Genomic DNA, 15231 nt, shown 5'->3' with positions numbered 1-15231 from the left:
ATCTGCATTTTGTGCCTTTTATTGATGGTTCTTGTTATTGTGAAAGCTGGTGCAGTCTGCAGTTATTATTTAGTTATAATGCAAATAACAAAATGGAGTGGAAAATTGACAGACATTAAAAAGCCTTGTAATGATTCGCCTTGTAAGGCTGTCAGGCCATATTGACATTTTATATACATATTTAGTATCGCCACGTGCGTAAATATCCGTACTATTAAAATAAAATGTAAATGATCCCGTACAGTGAACGTTGTGAACGTAAAAAAAAAAGTCCAAAATAGCTGCTTTTTTATAACATTTTATTCCAAAAAAATTTATAAAAAATGTAATAAAAGTTTTGTATAAGTAAATATGGTATTAATAAAAAGTACAGATCACGGCGCAAAAAATGAGCCCTCATACCACCGCTTATACGGAAAAATGAAAAAGTTATAGGTCTTCAAAATAGGGGAATTTTAAACGTACTAATTTGGTTCAAAAGTTTGCAATTTTTTTAAGCTTAACAGTAATAGAAAAGTGCATAATCATGGGTATCATTTTAATCCTATTGACCCAAACAATAAAAAAACACATGTCATTTTTACCATAAATTGTACGGCGTGAAAACAAAACCTTTGCAAAATTGCAGTTTTCTTTTTAATTTCCCCACACAAATAGTATTTTTTTGGTTGCGCCATACATTTTATGGTAAAGTGAGTGATGGCATTACTACGGACAACTGGTCACGCAAAAAACAAGCCCTCATACTAGTCTGTGGATGAAAATATAAAAGAGTTATGATTTTTTGAAGGGGAGGAGGAAATGACCCAGCCATTTTACACCTTAGGACCCGGCCATTTTTTGCACATCTGACCACTGTCACTTTAAACATTAATAACTCTGGAATGCTTTTAGTTATCATTCTGATTCTGAGACTGTTTTTTCGTGACATATTCTACTTTAACATAGTGGTAAAATTTTTTGGTAACTTGCATCCTTTCTTGGTGAAAAATCCCAAAATTTGATGAAAAATTTGAAAATTTAGCATTTTTCAAACTTTGAAGCTCTCTGCTTGTAAGGAAAATGGATATTCAAAATATTTTTTTTTTGATTCACATATACAATATGTCTACTATTTGCATCATAAAATTGATGTGTTTTTACTTTTGGAAGACACCAGAGGGCTTCAAAGTTCAGCAGCAATTTTCCAATTTTTCACAAAATTTCCAAAATCACAATTTTTCAGGGACCAGTTCAGGTTTGAAGTGGATTTGAAGGGTCTTCATCTTAGAAATACCCCACAAATGACCCCATTATAAAAACTGAACCCCCCAAAGTATTCAAAATGACATTCAGTCAGCATTTTAACCCTTTAGGTGTTTCACAGGAATAGCAACAAAGTAAAGGCGAAAATTCACAATCTTCATTTTTTACACTCGTATGTTCTTGTAGACACAATTTTTGAATTTTTACAAGGGGTAAAAGGAGAAAATGTATACTTATATTTGTAGCCCAATTTCTCTCGAGTAAGTACATACATCATATGTCTATGTAAAGTGTTCGGCGGGCGCAGTAGAGGGCTCAGAAGCGAAGGAGCGACAAGGGGATTTTGGAGAGTACGTTTTTCTGAAATGGTTTTTGGGGGGCATGTTGCATTTAGGAAGCCCCTATGGTGCCAGAACAGCAAAAAAAAAACGCATGGCATACCATTTTGGAAACTAGACCCCTTGAGGAACATAACAAGGAATAAAGTGAGCCTTAATACCACACAGGTGTTTCACGACTTTTGCATATGTAAAAAAAAAAAAATTCACATTTTTGCAAGGGTTAAGCAGAAAATACCCCCCAAAATTTGTAACCCCATCTCTTCAGAGTATGGAGGTACCCCATAAGTTGACCTGAAGTGCACTACGGGCGAACTACAATGCTCAGAAAAGAGGGAGTCATATTTGGCTTTTTGAGAGCAAATTTTGCTCGGGGGGGCATGTCGCATTTAGGAAGCCCCTATGGTGCCAGGACAGCAAAATGGCATACCATTTTGGAAACTAGACCCCTTGAGGAACGTAACAAGGGGTACAGTGAGCATTTACCCCCCACTGGTGTCTGTCAGATCTTTGGAACAGTGGGCTGTACAAAATTTTTAATTTGCACAACTCACTGTTCCAAAGATCCGTCAGACATCAGTGGGGTGTAAATTCTCACTGCACCCCTCATTACATTCCGTGCGGGGGGTAGTTTCCGAAATGGGGTCACATGTGGGGTTTTGTTTTTTTTAAGTTTGTCAAAACCGCTGTAACAATCAGCCACCCCTGTGCAAATGACCTCAAATGTACATGGTGCACTCTCCCTTCTGGGCCTTGTTGTGCGCCCCCAGAGCACTTTGCGTCCACATATGGGGTATCTCCGTAGTCGGGAGAAATTGCATTACAAATTTTAGGGGGCTTTTTTCCCTTTTACCTCTTGTCAAAATGAAAAGTATAGGGCAACTCCAGCATGTTAGTGTAAAAAATTTATTTTTTTACACTAACATGCTGGTGTAGACCCCAACTTCACCTTTTCATAAGGGATGAAAGGAGAAAAAGCCCCCCAAAATTTGTTAGGCAATTTCTCCCAAGTACGGCGATACCCCATATGTGTCCCTTAACTGTTGCCTTGAAATACGACAGGGCTCCGAAGTGAGAGCGCCATGTGCATTTGAGGCCTGAATTAGGGATTTGCATAGGGGTGGACATAGGGGTATTCTACGCCAGTGATTCCCAAACAGGGTGCCTCCAGCTGTTGCAAAACTCCCAGCATGCTTGGACAGTCAACAGCTGTCCGGCAATACTGGGAGTTGTTGTTTTACAACAGCTGGAGGCTCCATTTTGAAAACAGTGGCGTACCAGACGTTTTTCATTTTTATTGGGGAGGGGGGCTGTGTAGGGGTATGTGTATATGTAGTGTTTTTTACTTTTTATTTTATGTTAGTGTAGTGTAGTGTTTTTAGGGGACAGTCACACGGGCGGGGGATTACAGCGAGTTTCCCGCTGCGAGTTTGAACTGCCACGCAAAATTTGCTGCATCGCAAACTTGCAGCCTGATACTCACTGTAAGCACCCTGCTCATGTGAATGTACCCTGTATATTCACAGGGGGGGAACCTCCAGCTGTTGCAAAACTACAACTCCCAGCATGCACAGTCTATCAGTGCATGCTGGTAGTTATAGTTTTGCAACAGCTGGAGGCATCCGGGTTGGGAAACACTGAGTTAGAAAACAGACAATGTTTCCCAACCAGTGTGCCTCCAGTTGTTGCAAAACCACAACTCCCAAACATTCTCATGCATGCTGGAAGTAGTAGTTCGGCAACATCTTTAGAGCCAGATGTTGCCGAACTACAACTCCCAGCATGCTTGGAGTTGTAGTTTTGCAACATCTGGAGGACAACAGTTTGCAGACCACTAATACAGGGGTTCCCAATCTGTGCCCTTCCAGATGTTGCAAAACTACAACTCCCAGTATGCCAAAACTGTCCAGGCATGCTGGGAGTTGTAGTTCTGCAACATCTGAAGGGCCAGATGTTACAGAACTACAACTCCCAGCATGCCTGGACAGTAAGGGCATGCTGAAGATGTGTAGTTTTGCAACATCTGGAAGGGCACAGTGGTCCAAAAACTGTGGACCTCCAGATGTTGCAAAACTGGAACTCCCAGCATGCTCAGACGCCAAGGGCTGTCTGGGCATGCTGGGAGTTGTAGTATACAGGGTCCCAATAAAGCAATGCATGTCGCTTTACGGCGACGTGCATTGCTGTAAAGGGCCCGAGCGCGGCTGAAGATCCACTCACCGGTCGCCGACGCCACCGCCGCGGCCCCAGTACTCCCCCGTCCCCCGCCGCATCCTCCGGTCTTCCTCCCGTCCCCTCCGGACTTCAAGGGGCCGGGCAGGGCGGGAGGAAGTAACCGCCCCCCCCCACCCCCCTCTGTGATTGGTCGGTTAGCTTCCGATGGATCGCAGGGGATAGGAGGAGGTGGCAGGCTTGCCACCTCGCTCCTATACTTTAGCATGGTCCTGGCTGTCTATGACAGCCGGGATCATGCAAAATTACCGGGCAGTCGGGTCCCAGAGACCCGATCAGCCCGGTATTGCCGCAGATCGCAGGGGCGATTTCCCCCGCGATTTGCGGTGATCGCCGACATGGGGGGCCTACATGGCCCCCCTCTGCGTTTGCTCTGGATGCCTGCTGAAGCATTGATGTCCTGGGTCCTTAAGGGGTTAAGGGGTTAAAGGGGTACTCCAGTGAAAAACTTTTTTTTTTTTTTAAATCAACTGGTGCCAGAAAGTTAAACAGATTTGTAAATTACTTCTAAGTCTTACTCCTTCAAGTACTTATTAGGTGCTGAATACTACAGAGGAAATTATTTTCTTTTTGGAACACAGTGCTCTCTGCTGACATCACGAGCATTGTTTTAGAGTAGTAAACCGTGAAAATGAGAAATTAAATTTTTTACACAAAAATGCTGGTGTAACCCCAAATTTTTTATTTTCACAAGGGGTAAAAGGAGAAAAAGCCCTCCCAAATTTGTAACCCAATTTCAACCAAATAATATCCCATATGTGGGCATGAAGTACTTTGCGGGCGAACAGCAGGGCTCAGAAGGGAAGTAGTGACATTGGGCTTTTGGAGAGAGGATTTGGGCTGGAATAGAAGTTGGGGGCCATGTTGAATTTACAAACGATGGTTCCTGGACAGTGGAAACCCCCTCATGTGACCCAATTTTGGGTAACTATTATGGGGGCCTCTATTGGCATTGCCCTGCGGCACTGCCTTCTGGGGGGCTTATAATCACTGGATGATGAAGAGGGGGAGGAGGAAGAAACGTGGTGTTCTCGGTGTTGGAGGCAAGCGCATGGTGTATGCCTTCTCCACCGATAAAAGCCTTTATCCATTATTGAGCCAAGGCTTAGCGTTAGCCCTAAAAACACAGCTAATGCTAACCACAGGGGTGTCGGGAAGAGTCGGTACCAACAGGCCCGGAGCGTCAAAAATGACGCTCCTGGGCTTAGGCAGTAACAAGCTGGCATTATTTAGGCTGGGGAGGGCCAGTAACAATGGTCCTCACCCACCCTGGTAACATCAGGCTGTTGCTGCTTGGTTGGTATCTGGCTGATACTGAAAATAGGGGGAACCCTATGTGTTTTTTTTATTTATTATTTTATTATTTTTGGTATCAGCCAGATACCAGCCAAGCAGCAACAGCCTGATGTTACCAGGGTGGGCAAGGACCATTGTTACTGACCCTCCCCAGCCTAAATAACACCAGCCTGTTACCGCCATTTTAGACGCTCCGGGCCTGTTGGTACCGGCTCTTGCCGGCACCCCTGTGGCGGTGGGTACCGGGGAGCAATAATTGGGGGTTAGCACTAACTGATTTTGGGGCTAACGCTAAGCCCTGGCTTAGTAATGGATTCTGTCTACAAGACAGCTTCCACTACTAAGCCTGAAAATTCAATTATAAAAAACACAACACATTGAAAAAAATGTTTTTTCTAAAAACAAAACACTCCCCCACAGCCCTCGTTAACCCTTTTATTGACATTTAAAAAAAGACTGTTCATCATCGCAATCTGCCGAATCTGACATAGTTCTCCGCATTCACATATCTAAAATAAGAATAAATCAAAAACAATAAAACTACAACCCTTTCTGTGACTTCTATCATAAAGCTGGTGTGAAATTTTGGATGTGAACTGGACTCTCACCCTTTTGAAAATATCATGTAAAGCAGACAATATATGTGGACACGCCCACTTTTACAAAACTGACGTGAACAGTGTAAACCGCCGCACAAAGCTCTTTGAAAATGTGGTCGATACTTTTCACGCCAAAATAGATTTTTTGGGGGGGCGCAAACTTCTTTGAGAATCTGTGTACTTTATAAAGATTTATGATTTTACTATTGTGAAGAGTTTTGTTCGCCGCACATTGCTGCTCCGGCACTAGCTATGTGAGCAGTGTACTGCGGGAGAATGCCACAGCTCTGTGACGTGTGAGGTAGAGAAGGAGTGTACGGTAGAGAAGGAGTGCACGGTAGAGCGAGGGGAGGGGGGGCGTTTCTATATTTGCACAAAATTTATCAAGGGAGTGCACAACTTTAGTAAATCTTGAGCAAGAGTGTAAATTACCGTATATGCCGGCGTATAAGACGACTGGGCGTATAAGACGACCCCAACTTTTACAGTTAAAATATAGAGTTTGGGATATACTTGCCGTATAAGACTACCCCTCCTACCGCTATGTACAGTACCTTATAGTTCCCCCACATTAGGTCGGCAGCATGTTCCCCCACATTAGGTCGGCAGCATGTTCCCCCACATTAGGTCGGCAGCATGTTCCCCCACATTAGGTCGGCAGCTCCCCCCCCCACATTAGGTCGGCAGCTCCCCCCCCCACATTAGGTCGGCAGCTCCCCCCCCCCACATTAGGTCGGCAGCCCCCCCCCACATTAGGTCGGCAGCTCCCCCCCCACATTAGGTCGGCAGCTCCCCCCCCACATTAGGTCGGCAGCTCCCCCCCCACATTAGGTCGGCAGCTCCCCCCCCCCCCCACATTAGGTCAGCAGCTCTCCCCCCCCCACACATTAGGTCGGCAGCTCTCCCCCCCCCCCACAATAGTAGGCAGGTCTCCCCCCTCCCCCCCCACAATAGTAGGCAGCTCTCCCCCCCCCACAATAGTAGGCAGCTCTCCCCCCCCCACAATAGTAGGCAGCTCTCCCCCCCCCCCCAATAGTAGGCAGCTCCCCCCACAGACATACAACTTCCAGACATATAGAGTGTATGGCTGGAGGCTGTATGTCTGTATACTGCCCCCCACAGTGTTCCGGTCACCGCTCCTCCGGCCCGGGGTCACAATCTACTGCTATGGCCTATGAACCATAGCAGCAGTCCCGGGACCAGAGGACCGGTGATCGGAACACTGTAGATGACGCGCCGCCGGTCACTCACCAGGCCCCGGCTGCGCTCGTCCTCCTCTGGTCCTCCTGCGCCTCTATGGTTGTACGCACGGGACGTCACTGACGTCACGTGCATACAACCATAGAGAGGTGGAGAAGAACAGAAGGACCGGAGGAAGACCGCAGGAGGACCGGAGGAGGACGCGCGGCGGGCGGGGAATGGTAAGTGACCTGCGGACATCCTTATGTCCCGAAAAGATTTTTTGGGACACGGGGATGTCCGGCATAGGAATACTTACGATTATCGTGCCGGCTCCTGTGTGCGGCTGCAGGTGGGGGCCGGCCAGAGCATGTAAAAACTAATTCATGAATACTAAAAACCAGGGTGCCTCCAGCTGTTGTGAAACTACAACTACCAGCATGCCCGGACAGCCTTTGCCGGTCAGGGCATGCTGGGAGTTGTAGTTTCACAACAGCTGGAGGCACCCCAGTTTTTAAGTATACAGTTATTAGTTTGTACATGCTCTGGCCGGCCCCCGCCTGCAGCCCCACACAGGAGCCGGCACGATTATTGCAAGTATTCCTATGCCGGACCCCAATACCCGGCGTATAAGACGACCCCCAACTTTTCAGAAGAAAATTCGGGTTTAAAAAGTCGTCTTATACGCCGGGATATACGGTAGACAGCAGTGTAAAGGGGTAGATCTGTGCCTACAATAGACACCTAATGATAAATCTCCCCCATGGTGTACACTGGGAGCTATGCTGTTTACGGTATGTAACTAACAGCTTAGCTTTCAGGGCTACACAGTTGATCCATCTCCTATAAATGTCAATTTCTGGCCTGGAAGCAATTTTTTCACGCATGGAAAAACCACTTTAAGTGCCATAAGCATTATACTGTGCATATAATATCACAACATAACTCTGCAAAAATATATTTATGGTTAACTTACCTGTTTTTTGCAGCAAATGATTCCTGTGGCATAGAAGTTAAATTCTCATCTAAGAACTTCAAAAATATTCTTACCTGGTCAACACCAAGAAATGAAGAAGACGTTCGCTACAATGTAATGTATAGCATGTGAGTTAAACTTATCTTTGTTTGATACTATATATTTACATTTTGATTATTCAACAGCTGGAATGACCATGTCTTCTACTTACTGCCCAGTTCAGATGGGAAGGCAGGATAACTATGAAATATATAGTACATGGTGTTGGAAGGGTTCACAACACAACACACCCTATTAGCAGCTGCTGCGTTCATCTCCAATGCAGACTGCGCTTAGCGTTTTTTGTTCTTTTTTTACAAAATAGAAGACATTAAAGTGTTTTAAAGAAGTTGCGATCATAAAAAGTACATTAATATACACATTACCATAAAGATTTTCCTAAACATTCTATTATTTTCTACATTTTGTTATTATTTAAAACTGCTTATCTTGTCTAGGGGGTGACATACAATCATAGTACTACAGACAGAACCTTTCCTAGCACTTAGCAGGAAGAGTTGCGTCATGACACGGCATGAAACTGACATAAGCCATCCTCCCTGCTCTGTCTGTTACTCATTTCTACAAAACAATTCATCATATTGGGATAAATGTAAGTTGCTGGTAAGTTCCTGCCTACATTCATACCAATATTATGATATATGACAGATTGCCAAAACTGTACTGTAGCTGTGAGCCTCTGGGATTATACAGGAAGGCGCATGTTGCACAATAACACTGTTGAAATGAATGTGTGATAAAGTGTAGGCTGTTCTTAATATTTCAGCTGTGTCTCTGCAACATTTACAGTGCATTCATTTTAAGGAATATTTGCCAGGAAAAAATTGTGTAAGGACATATTTGCGCATCTCGGAACCCTCATATATGCAGCGTCAACATTGACTGCAATGAATATCCCAGGAGATCCCTTGAAGGAATGAACATGTTGATTCTTTCAGTCGAGTCCAGAATTTGAATTTCAGAAAGTCAAATTCTGAAAATTCAGCATTATGTATGGTGCAGTACAGACACAGACACAGCTACACAGACACAGACACAACTACATAGACACAGCTACACAGACACAGACACAACTACACAGACACAGCTACACAGACACAGACACAACTACACAGACACAGCTACACAGACACAGCTACACAGACACAGACACAACTACATAGACACAGACACAGCTACACAGACACAGCTACACAGACACAGACACAACTACATAGACACAACTACACAGACACAGACACAGCTACACAGACACAGACACAACTACACAGACACAGCTACACAGACACAGCTACACAGACACAACTACACAGACACAGCTCCACAGACACAGACACAGCTACACAGAAACAGACACAACTACACAGACACAGCTACACAGACACAGACACAACTACACAGACACAGCTACACAGACACAACTACACAGACACAGACACAGCTACACCGACACAGACACAACTACACAGACACAGCTACACAGACACAGACACAGCTACACAGACACAGACACAACTACACAGACACAGCTACACAGACACAGACACAACTACACGGACACAGACACAGCTACACAGACACAGACACAGCTACACAGACACAGACACAACTACATAGACACAGACACAGCTACACAGACACAGACCCAACTACACAGACACAGACACAACTACATAGACACAGACACAACTACACAGACACAGACACAACTACACAGACAGAGACACAGCTACACAGACACAGACACAACTACACAGACACAGCTAAAGTAAGAAGGAGGGACAAAGTATGTTGTAGGAATCCAGCCTTGTAATAATTCGGGCTCAGTGTGGTCTCCCAGGTTGAAGAAGCACAAAAAATATATTGTGATCTAACAACGCGGTTCTCCCACCAGCATCAGGAAGAATCCTCCTTGCTAGTGAGGGTTACAAAAGGGAGGGTTTACAAAGCCACTCCCACATACACCATACAAAGCCATTCCCATACATACAGTCAGCATTTGGTTACAAGGTAATGATTCAACCTACAGAAGATATGACACACCTCCATGTGCCTTCAATAACACCACATCGGCAACTATGGTGCCCACTTGACACCACATCAATCTACGCCATATCGTACAATATCAAGGCAATATGACAACTTAGTATTTCCACGACGTACAGGCTGTCAGAAAATTCCACATTCTCCACATCAGCCTGCACCTCATCCATCCTTACTTTAGCTTTATCTGTGTGCCTCTGAATCTATAGAAAAAATGCAGGGCAGGTATGTTCAAACTCTTTGGGAATAGTATAAATCACATAGGTTACTTCTTACCTTATTTTGTTACGTACTTGACAAAACTACTTGTAGAAGAGTTTCACAACCAAGAATGGTGCTGCCTTTTTGGGAATTGGTCTACAGGTCCTTCCCTGATTGATGTAAGCATATGGAAATCCAAGGCTAAAAAAAAGCTTGGTTTCATGCGGTGCCAACCACAGGAAATTTAGTCTGTCAGAGATATAACCAATAGACTAACATACTGAGACTAACATACTGTAGTTTCTGTATTTATTTGCCATGGTGTATAGAAAATAAATATATGTTAGTCTATCGGATTTCTCTGACTGACAAAATTTCAAGTGTTTGGCACAGCATGAAACCACTTGAATGGGGAATAAGCACCACACAGCCACAAATGAATTAACCCCTTAAGGACTCAGGGTTTTTCCGTTTTTGCACTTTCGTTTTTTCCTCCTTACCTTAATTTTCCACTTAAAAATCCATATTATGGCTTATTTTTTGCGTCACCAATTCTACTTTGCAGTGACATTAGTCATTTTACCCAAAAATGCACGGCAAAATGGAAAAAAAAATCATTGTGCGACAAAGTCGAAGAAAAAATGCAATTTTGTAACTTTTGGGGGCTTCCGTTTCTACGCAGTGCATATTTCGGTAAAAATTACACCTTATCATTATTCTGTAGGTCCAAACGGTTAAAATGATACCCTACTTATATAGGTTTGATTTTGTCGCACTTCTGGAAAAAATCATAACTACATGCAGGAAAATTTATACGTTTAAAAATGTCATTTTCTGACCCCTATAACTTTTTTATTTTTCCACGTACAGGGTGGTATGAGGACTAATTTTTTGCGCCGTTATCTGAAGTTTTTATCGGTATGATTTTTGTTTTGATCGGACTTTTTGATCACTTTTTATTCATTTTTTAATGGTATAAAAAGCCCGACTGAGCAGCTGGGTCACTTTCACTTTCGCTTTAGAAGCTTCTAAAGGGTTAATAAAGGGTTAATACCGCACATCGCCGCGATCGGTAAGGGGTTAAAGGGGTACTCCGGTCAAATTTTTTTTCAAATCAACTGGTGCCAGAAACATGTACAGATTTGTAAATAACTTCTATTTAAAAATCCTGTACTTTTAAGCTGCTGTATACTACAGAGGAAGACAAGTAGTCATTTCCAGTCTGACCACAGTGCTCTCTGCTGTCACCACTGTCCAGAGTAGAACAACTGGTGGCAGAAAGTTAAATGGATTTGTAAATGATTTCTATAAAAAAAAATCTTAATAGTACTTATCAGCTGCTGTATACTACAGAGGAATTATTTTCTGTCTGTCCACAGTGCTCTCTGCTGACATCTCTGTCCATGTCAGGAACTGTCTAGAGCTGGAGAAAACCCCCATAGAAAATCTATGCTGCTCTGGACAGTTCCAAAAATGGACAGAGGTGTCAGCAGAGAGCACTGTGGACAGACAGAAAATAATTTCCTCTCTAGTATACAGCAGCTGATAAGTGTTGGACTGATGATTTACACAGTATTATACAAGATGGCATGTGCGGGGGATAAAGGGTTACTGATGCACTGGGTTTGCAAGGTACTATATGAGCAGAATGGAAAGAAATAGCTGCAGTTAAGGTGCTAAAGGAAGGGAGAGATAACACTGCAGTACTGTGGACATACAGCAGCAGGGACACTGGTAATTAGACATAATACAGCTACCCAGAGCTTTATGTGTGGTCAGGGGTGAGAAGGAAGCCTTGATTTACCTTTGAGGAATGCAAATTCAGACAGATTGCTTAACAGATTGCATGTGTACAGTCCAGGCTCTCTGGGTCTGTCTTTCCCTTCTGCAGAGAGTACATGGTAAGCCTTCCACTTCCTGTTATTTGTCCTGGTCTGTCTGTTACTAGAGAAAAATGTCCCCTGACAACAGGCAGTGGACAGCAGGTAACAGGTAACAACAAACCTAGACTTTAGAGCTGCTTTTCTGGGGTTATAAGTCATTTTTGGTTAATGAAGTTATTTACAAATAGGTTAGGAATCACATGAGCTATCAAATGGAGGGGAAGATATTCATTTTTTGTATCACTGATTGATACAAAAGAGTGAAACTGTCTATATCAAAAGACGCATAAAAGTTGCTAAATATGCTGCTTGCGCCTGAACTGCGCCAAAACATAGACAAAAAAATGCTCTAAAAGCAATGATAAATCTCCCCCAGAGTGTTTTTTGATTAACCAAGATGCCAATTTTATTTTTAAATTGTCGTATGATTACTTTTATCGTAATAGTTTAAAATTTAGCTGTTGTTAGAAAAAAACTTTTTTTTATTAAATACTGCCTTTAAAAATAAGCATTTTCTTACCAATTATAAAAAAAAGTGTTTGCTAAAGATGTGAAAAATTTGTTTAAAAAAAAAAATGCCACTAAGGGTCTTTGTCTCCTTAATTTTGACATAACACCTTGGTCTAATCTGATCCATCCTTATAACAGCAAATATAATCAGATTAACTGACGGGGGTGGGGTTATCTCTTTGCTCCATTAACTCTTGTACCTCACTGAACTCAGTAGTGGCAGATAAACCATTAAAGAGGGAGACGGGTTAGACATCTACAGTATTTACAGAAGAGGACAGTGATTTTCAGGCACACTGACTGCCAATACAAGGTACTACATCAATTAATTGATATGTTTCTCTAAGGGCACAAATTAATGGATTTCTTAGGAGTTGCACCCTATATTTTGGACATTGTTTTCTTCAGTGCAGGGAAGGTGGAGAGAAAAGAAAAAGTTGTCATGCTCCTAAAGAAATTCCCCCTGCCACTTACACAACTGCAGAGAGAGTGAGCATCCCTATAGAGAAGAAAATAAGAGATTTCACATATAAATGCATATTAATGTGTAGAATTGTTTTAAAGCAAATTGCTATACAAGCGTGAAGATATCTTGAGATTTTATCTAAACTAATAACAGTAGCGCTTTAACGGGACAGAAAGAAATAATAGGAAGTTACAAAAGCTCCAGCCCCGATCACTCATTCTCTCATAGTCCCATATAATCCGCAACCCCCCCCCCCCCCCCATAAAGCAAAACATGTTAAAAAGCAAATGGAGGCTGCTGTTTGTCTAATTTTGATCTAATCATTCATTGATAATGTAAACTTAAATAACAACGTTTAGGAATGCACCAGATTTATCACAGTGGCTCATGTAATTAAAAGTATGCCATATATTTAGATTATCTAGTCTAAATTCACACCGTCTATCAATTGTCAAAATGTCAGCATTTATGATGCATTTTAGACATGCCTCCTGTCACTAACAGTAGTGTGAACTGCAATCGCTCTATTGCATAATCAGGGATACAAAAACAGTCCAGAATATGCTTATATACAAAGCAACAACATTGACCATTTACCCAGATAGACCTCAATATTTATAAGTCACTGAGTGTAAGAAAATAAAGGGCTAATTTTAAACGTCTGTCACACCACCTCCCATAGACTTGCATTGCGGGGGCGGGGAGTGACATTCTATGGGGGCAGAGTCACAATGATGTCACGATACTCTGGCTCCGTAGTCGTTACCCGGCAGACTCAGAGGCTGCAGCACTGCGTGCAGCTCCCAAAGGTGGGTGCTGCATGTGAGATTGCGGGGATCCCCAGCAGCGGGACCCCCGCGATCAGACATCTTATCCCCTATTTTTTGGATAGGGGATAAGATGTCTTAGGGCCGGAGAACCCCTTTAATATATGAAAACAATGGTAAGTTTATTGGGTAAGGTGGAAGGCAGATATTTTGAATATACTGAAGCTTGACCCCTAGACAAGCCAAGTGGTTATAAATAATAAAATGTATTCATGAAAATCTTTATGGTAATATACTAATGTATTTTTATGATCTCATTCTCTTTATTAGTAAGAGAATCACTTCAAGAAAATCTCAGCAATGTTTTTGGAACACTGCAGCTATTTTTCCTCCAGTACGATACTGTTTCCTTATTCCTACATATTAAAGGGGTACTCCGGCCCTAATACATCTTATCCCCTATCCAAAGCATAGGGGATAAGATGTCTGATCGTGGGGGGTCCGCCGCTGGGGACTCCTGCAATCTTTCATTCAGCTCCCACCTCTGCGAGCTCTCTGCAGCACTGGAGGTTCCGAGTGTGCAGCGTGACAACCCCTGGGCCAGAGTATCGGGATGTCACGACTCTGCCCCCGTGTGATGTCACGCCCCGCCCCCTACCATAGATTTGCATTGAGGGGGCGGGGTGTGACATCACACGGGGGCGGGGTTGTGACGTCACGATACTCCGGCCCCGTGGTAGGCACTCGGAGCCTCCAGTGTTGTGGAGAGCTCGCAAAGGTGGGTGCTGAATGACAGCGGCGGGACCCCTGCGACCAGCAGCAGGACCCCCGCGATCAGACATCTTATACCCTAACCTTTGGAAAGGGGATAAGATGTATTAGGGCCAGAGTACCCCTTTAAGTTTTCTCTTATTTTTGTTTCCAGATATGGAATCGACGCCTGGAGTGTGAAAGCAGAATGCACAAATATCACTCAGAACTGGTGTGACTTAAGCAATGAAACAACCGATCGTCGTGAACAATATTATGGCAAGGTTGTTATCAATAACCAAGACTGTAAGCTATCTGAGAGATTTGACCCACTAGACAGTGAGTATGCCCATCTTCTCTGTGCTTCTCTATATAAGATGTTGTAGATCGGACACAGCAGAGTGCACATGTACAAGCACAATATGTCAGCACTTTGATTTCTTACTTTGGCTATAGGTTTTACAACCTCCTGCAGTGTCTGCCAAAGCAATTCTCTGTCTGGTTTGCTATCAGCCCTTCTCTGCTCTACTTAAATGGGCACTGTCAGATTCTAAAACATTTTATGTGTTGTACATCTTGGCAAAAAATTAACCTTTCTTATATGTACATGCAGGTGGTGACCACAGACCACTTCTCAGTTGGTTTTATTACCTAATAAATACAGTGCTCTACAGCACTTTACCCAC

General features: G+C 43.3%; 1 protein-coding gene across 2 annotated transcripts in view; it reads left to right on the top strand.

The window, feature by feature from the left end:
- The window catches only part of LOC130360754 (interleukin-20 receptor subunit alpha-like), an 80016-nt gene that overhangs the window by 41238 nt on the left and 23547 nt on the right, over positions 1–15231 (top strand). For both annotated transcript variants that reach the window (XM_056563326.1, XM_056563325.1), the window contains exons 3-4: positions 7879–7993; positions 14721–14884. In XM_056563326.1, the coding sequence (XP_056419301.1) occupies positions 7879–7993; positions 14721–14884 (279 nt within the window). The remainder of the gene's footprint in view (positions 1–7878; positions 7994–14720; positions 14885–15231) is intronic.

The sequence above is a fragment of the Hyla sarda genome, chromosome 3 (genome assembly GCF_029499605.1).
Source record: "Hyla sarda isolate aHylSar1 chromosome 3, aHylSar1.hap1, whole genome shotgun sequence".
Taxonomy (NCBI): domain Eukaryota; kingdom Metazoa; phylum Chordata; class Amphibia; order Anura; family Hylidae; genus Hyla; species Hyla sarda.
This window is presented reverse-complemented; position numbering and strand designations above follow the sequence as displayed.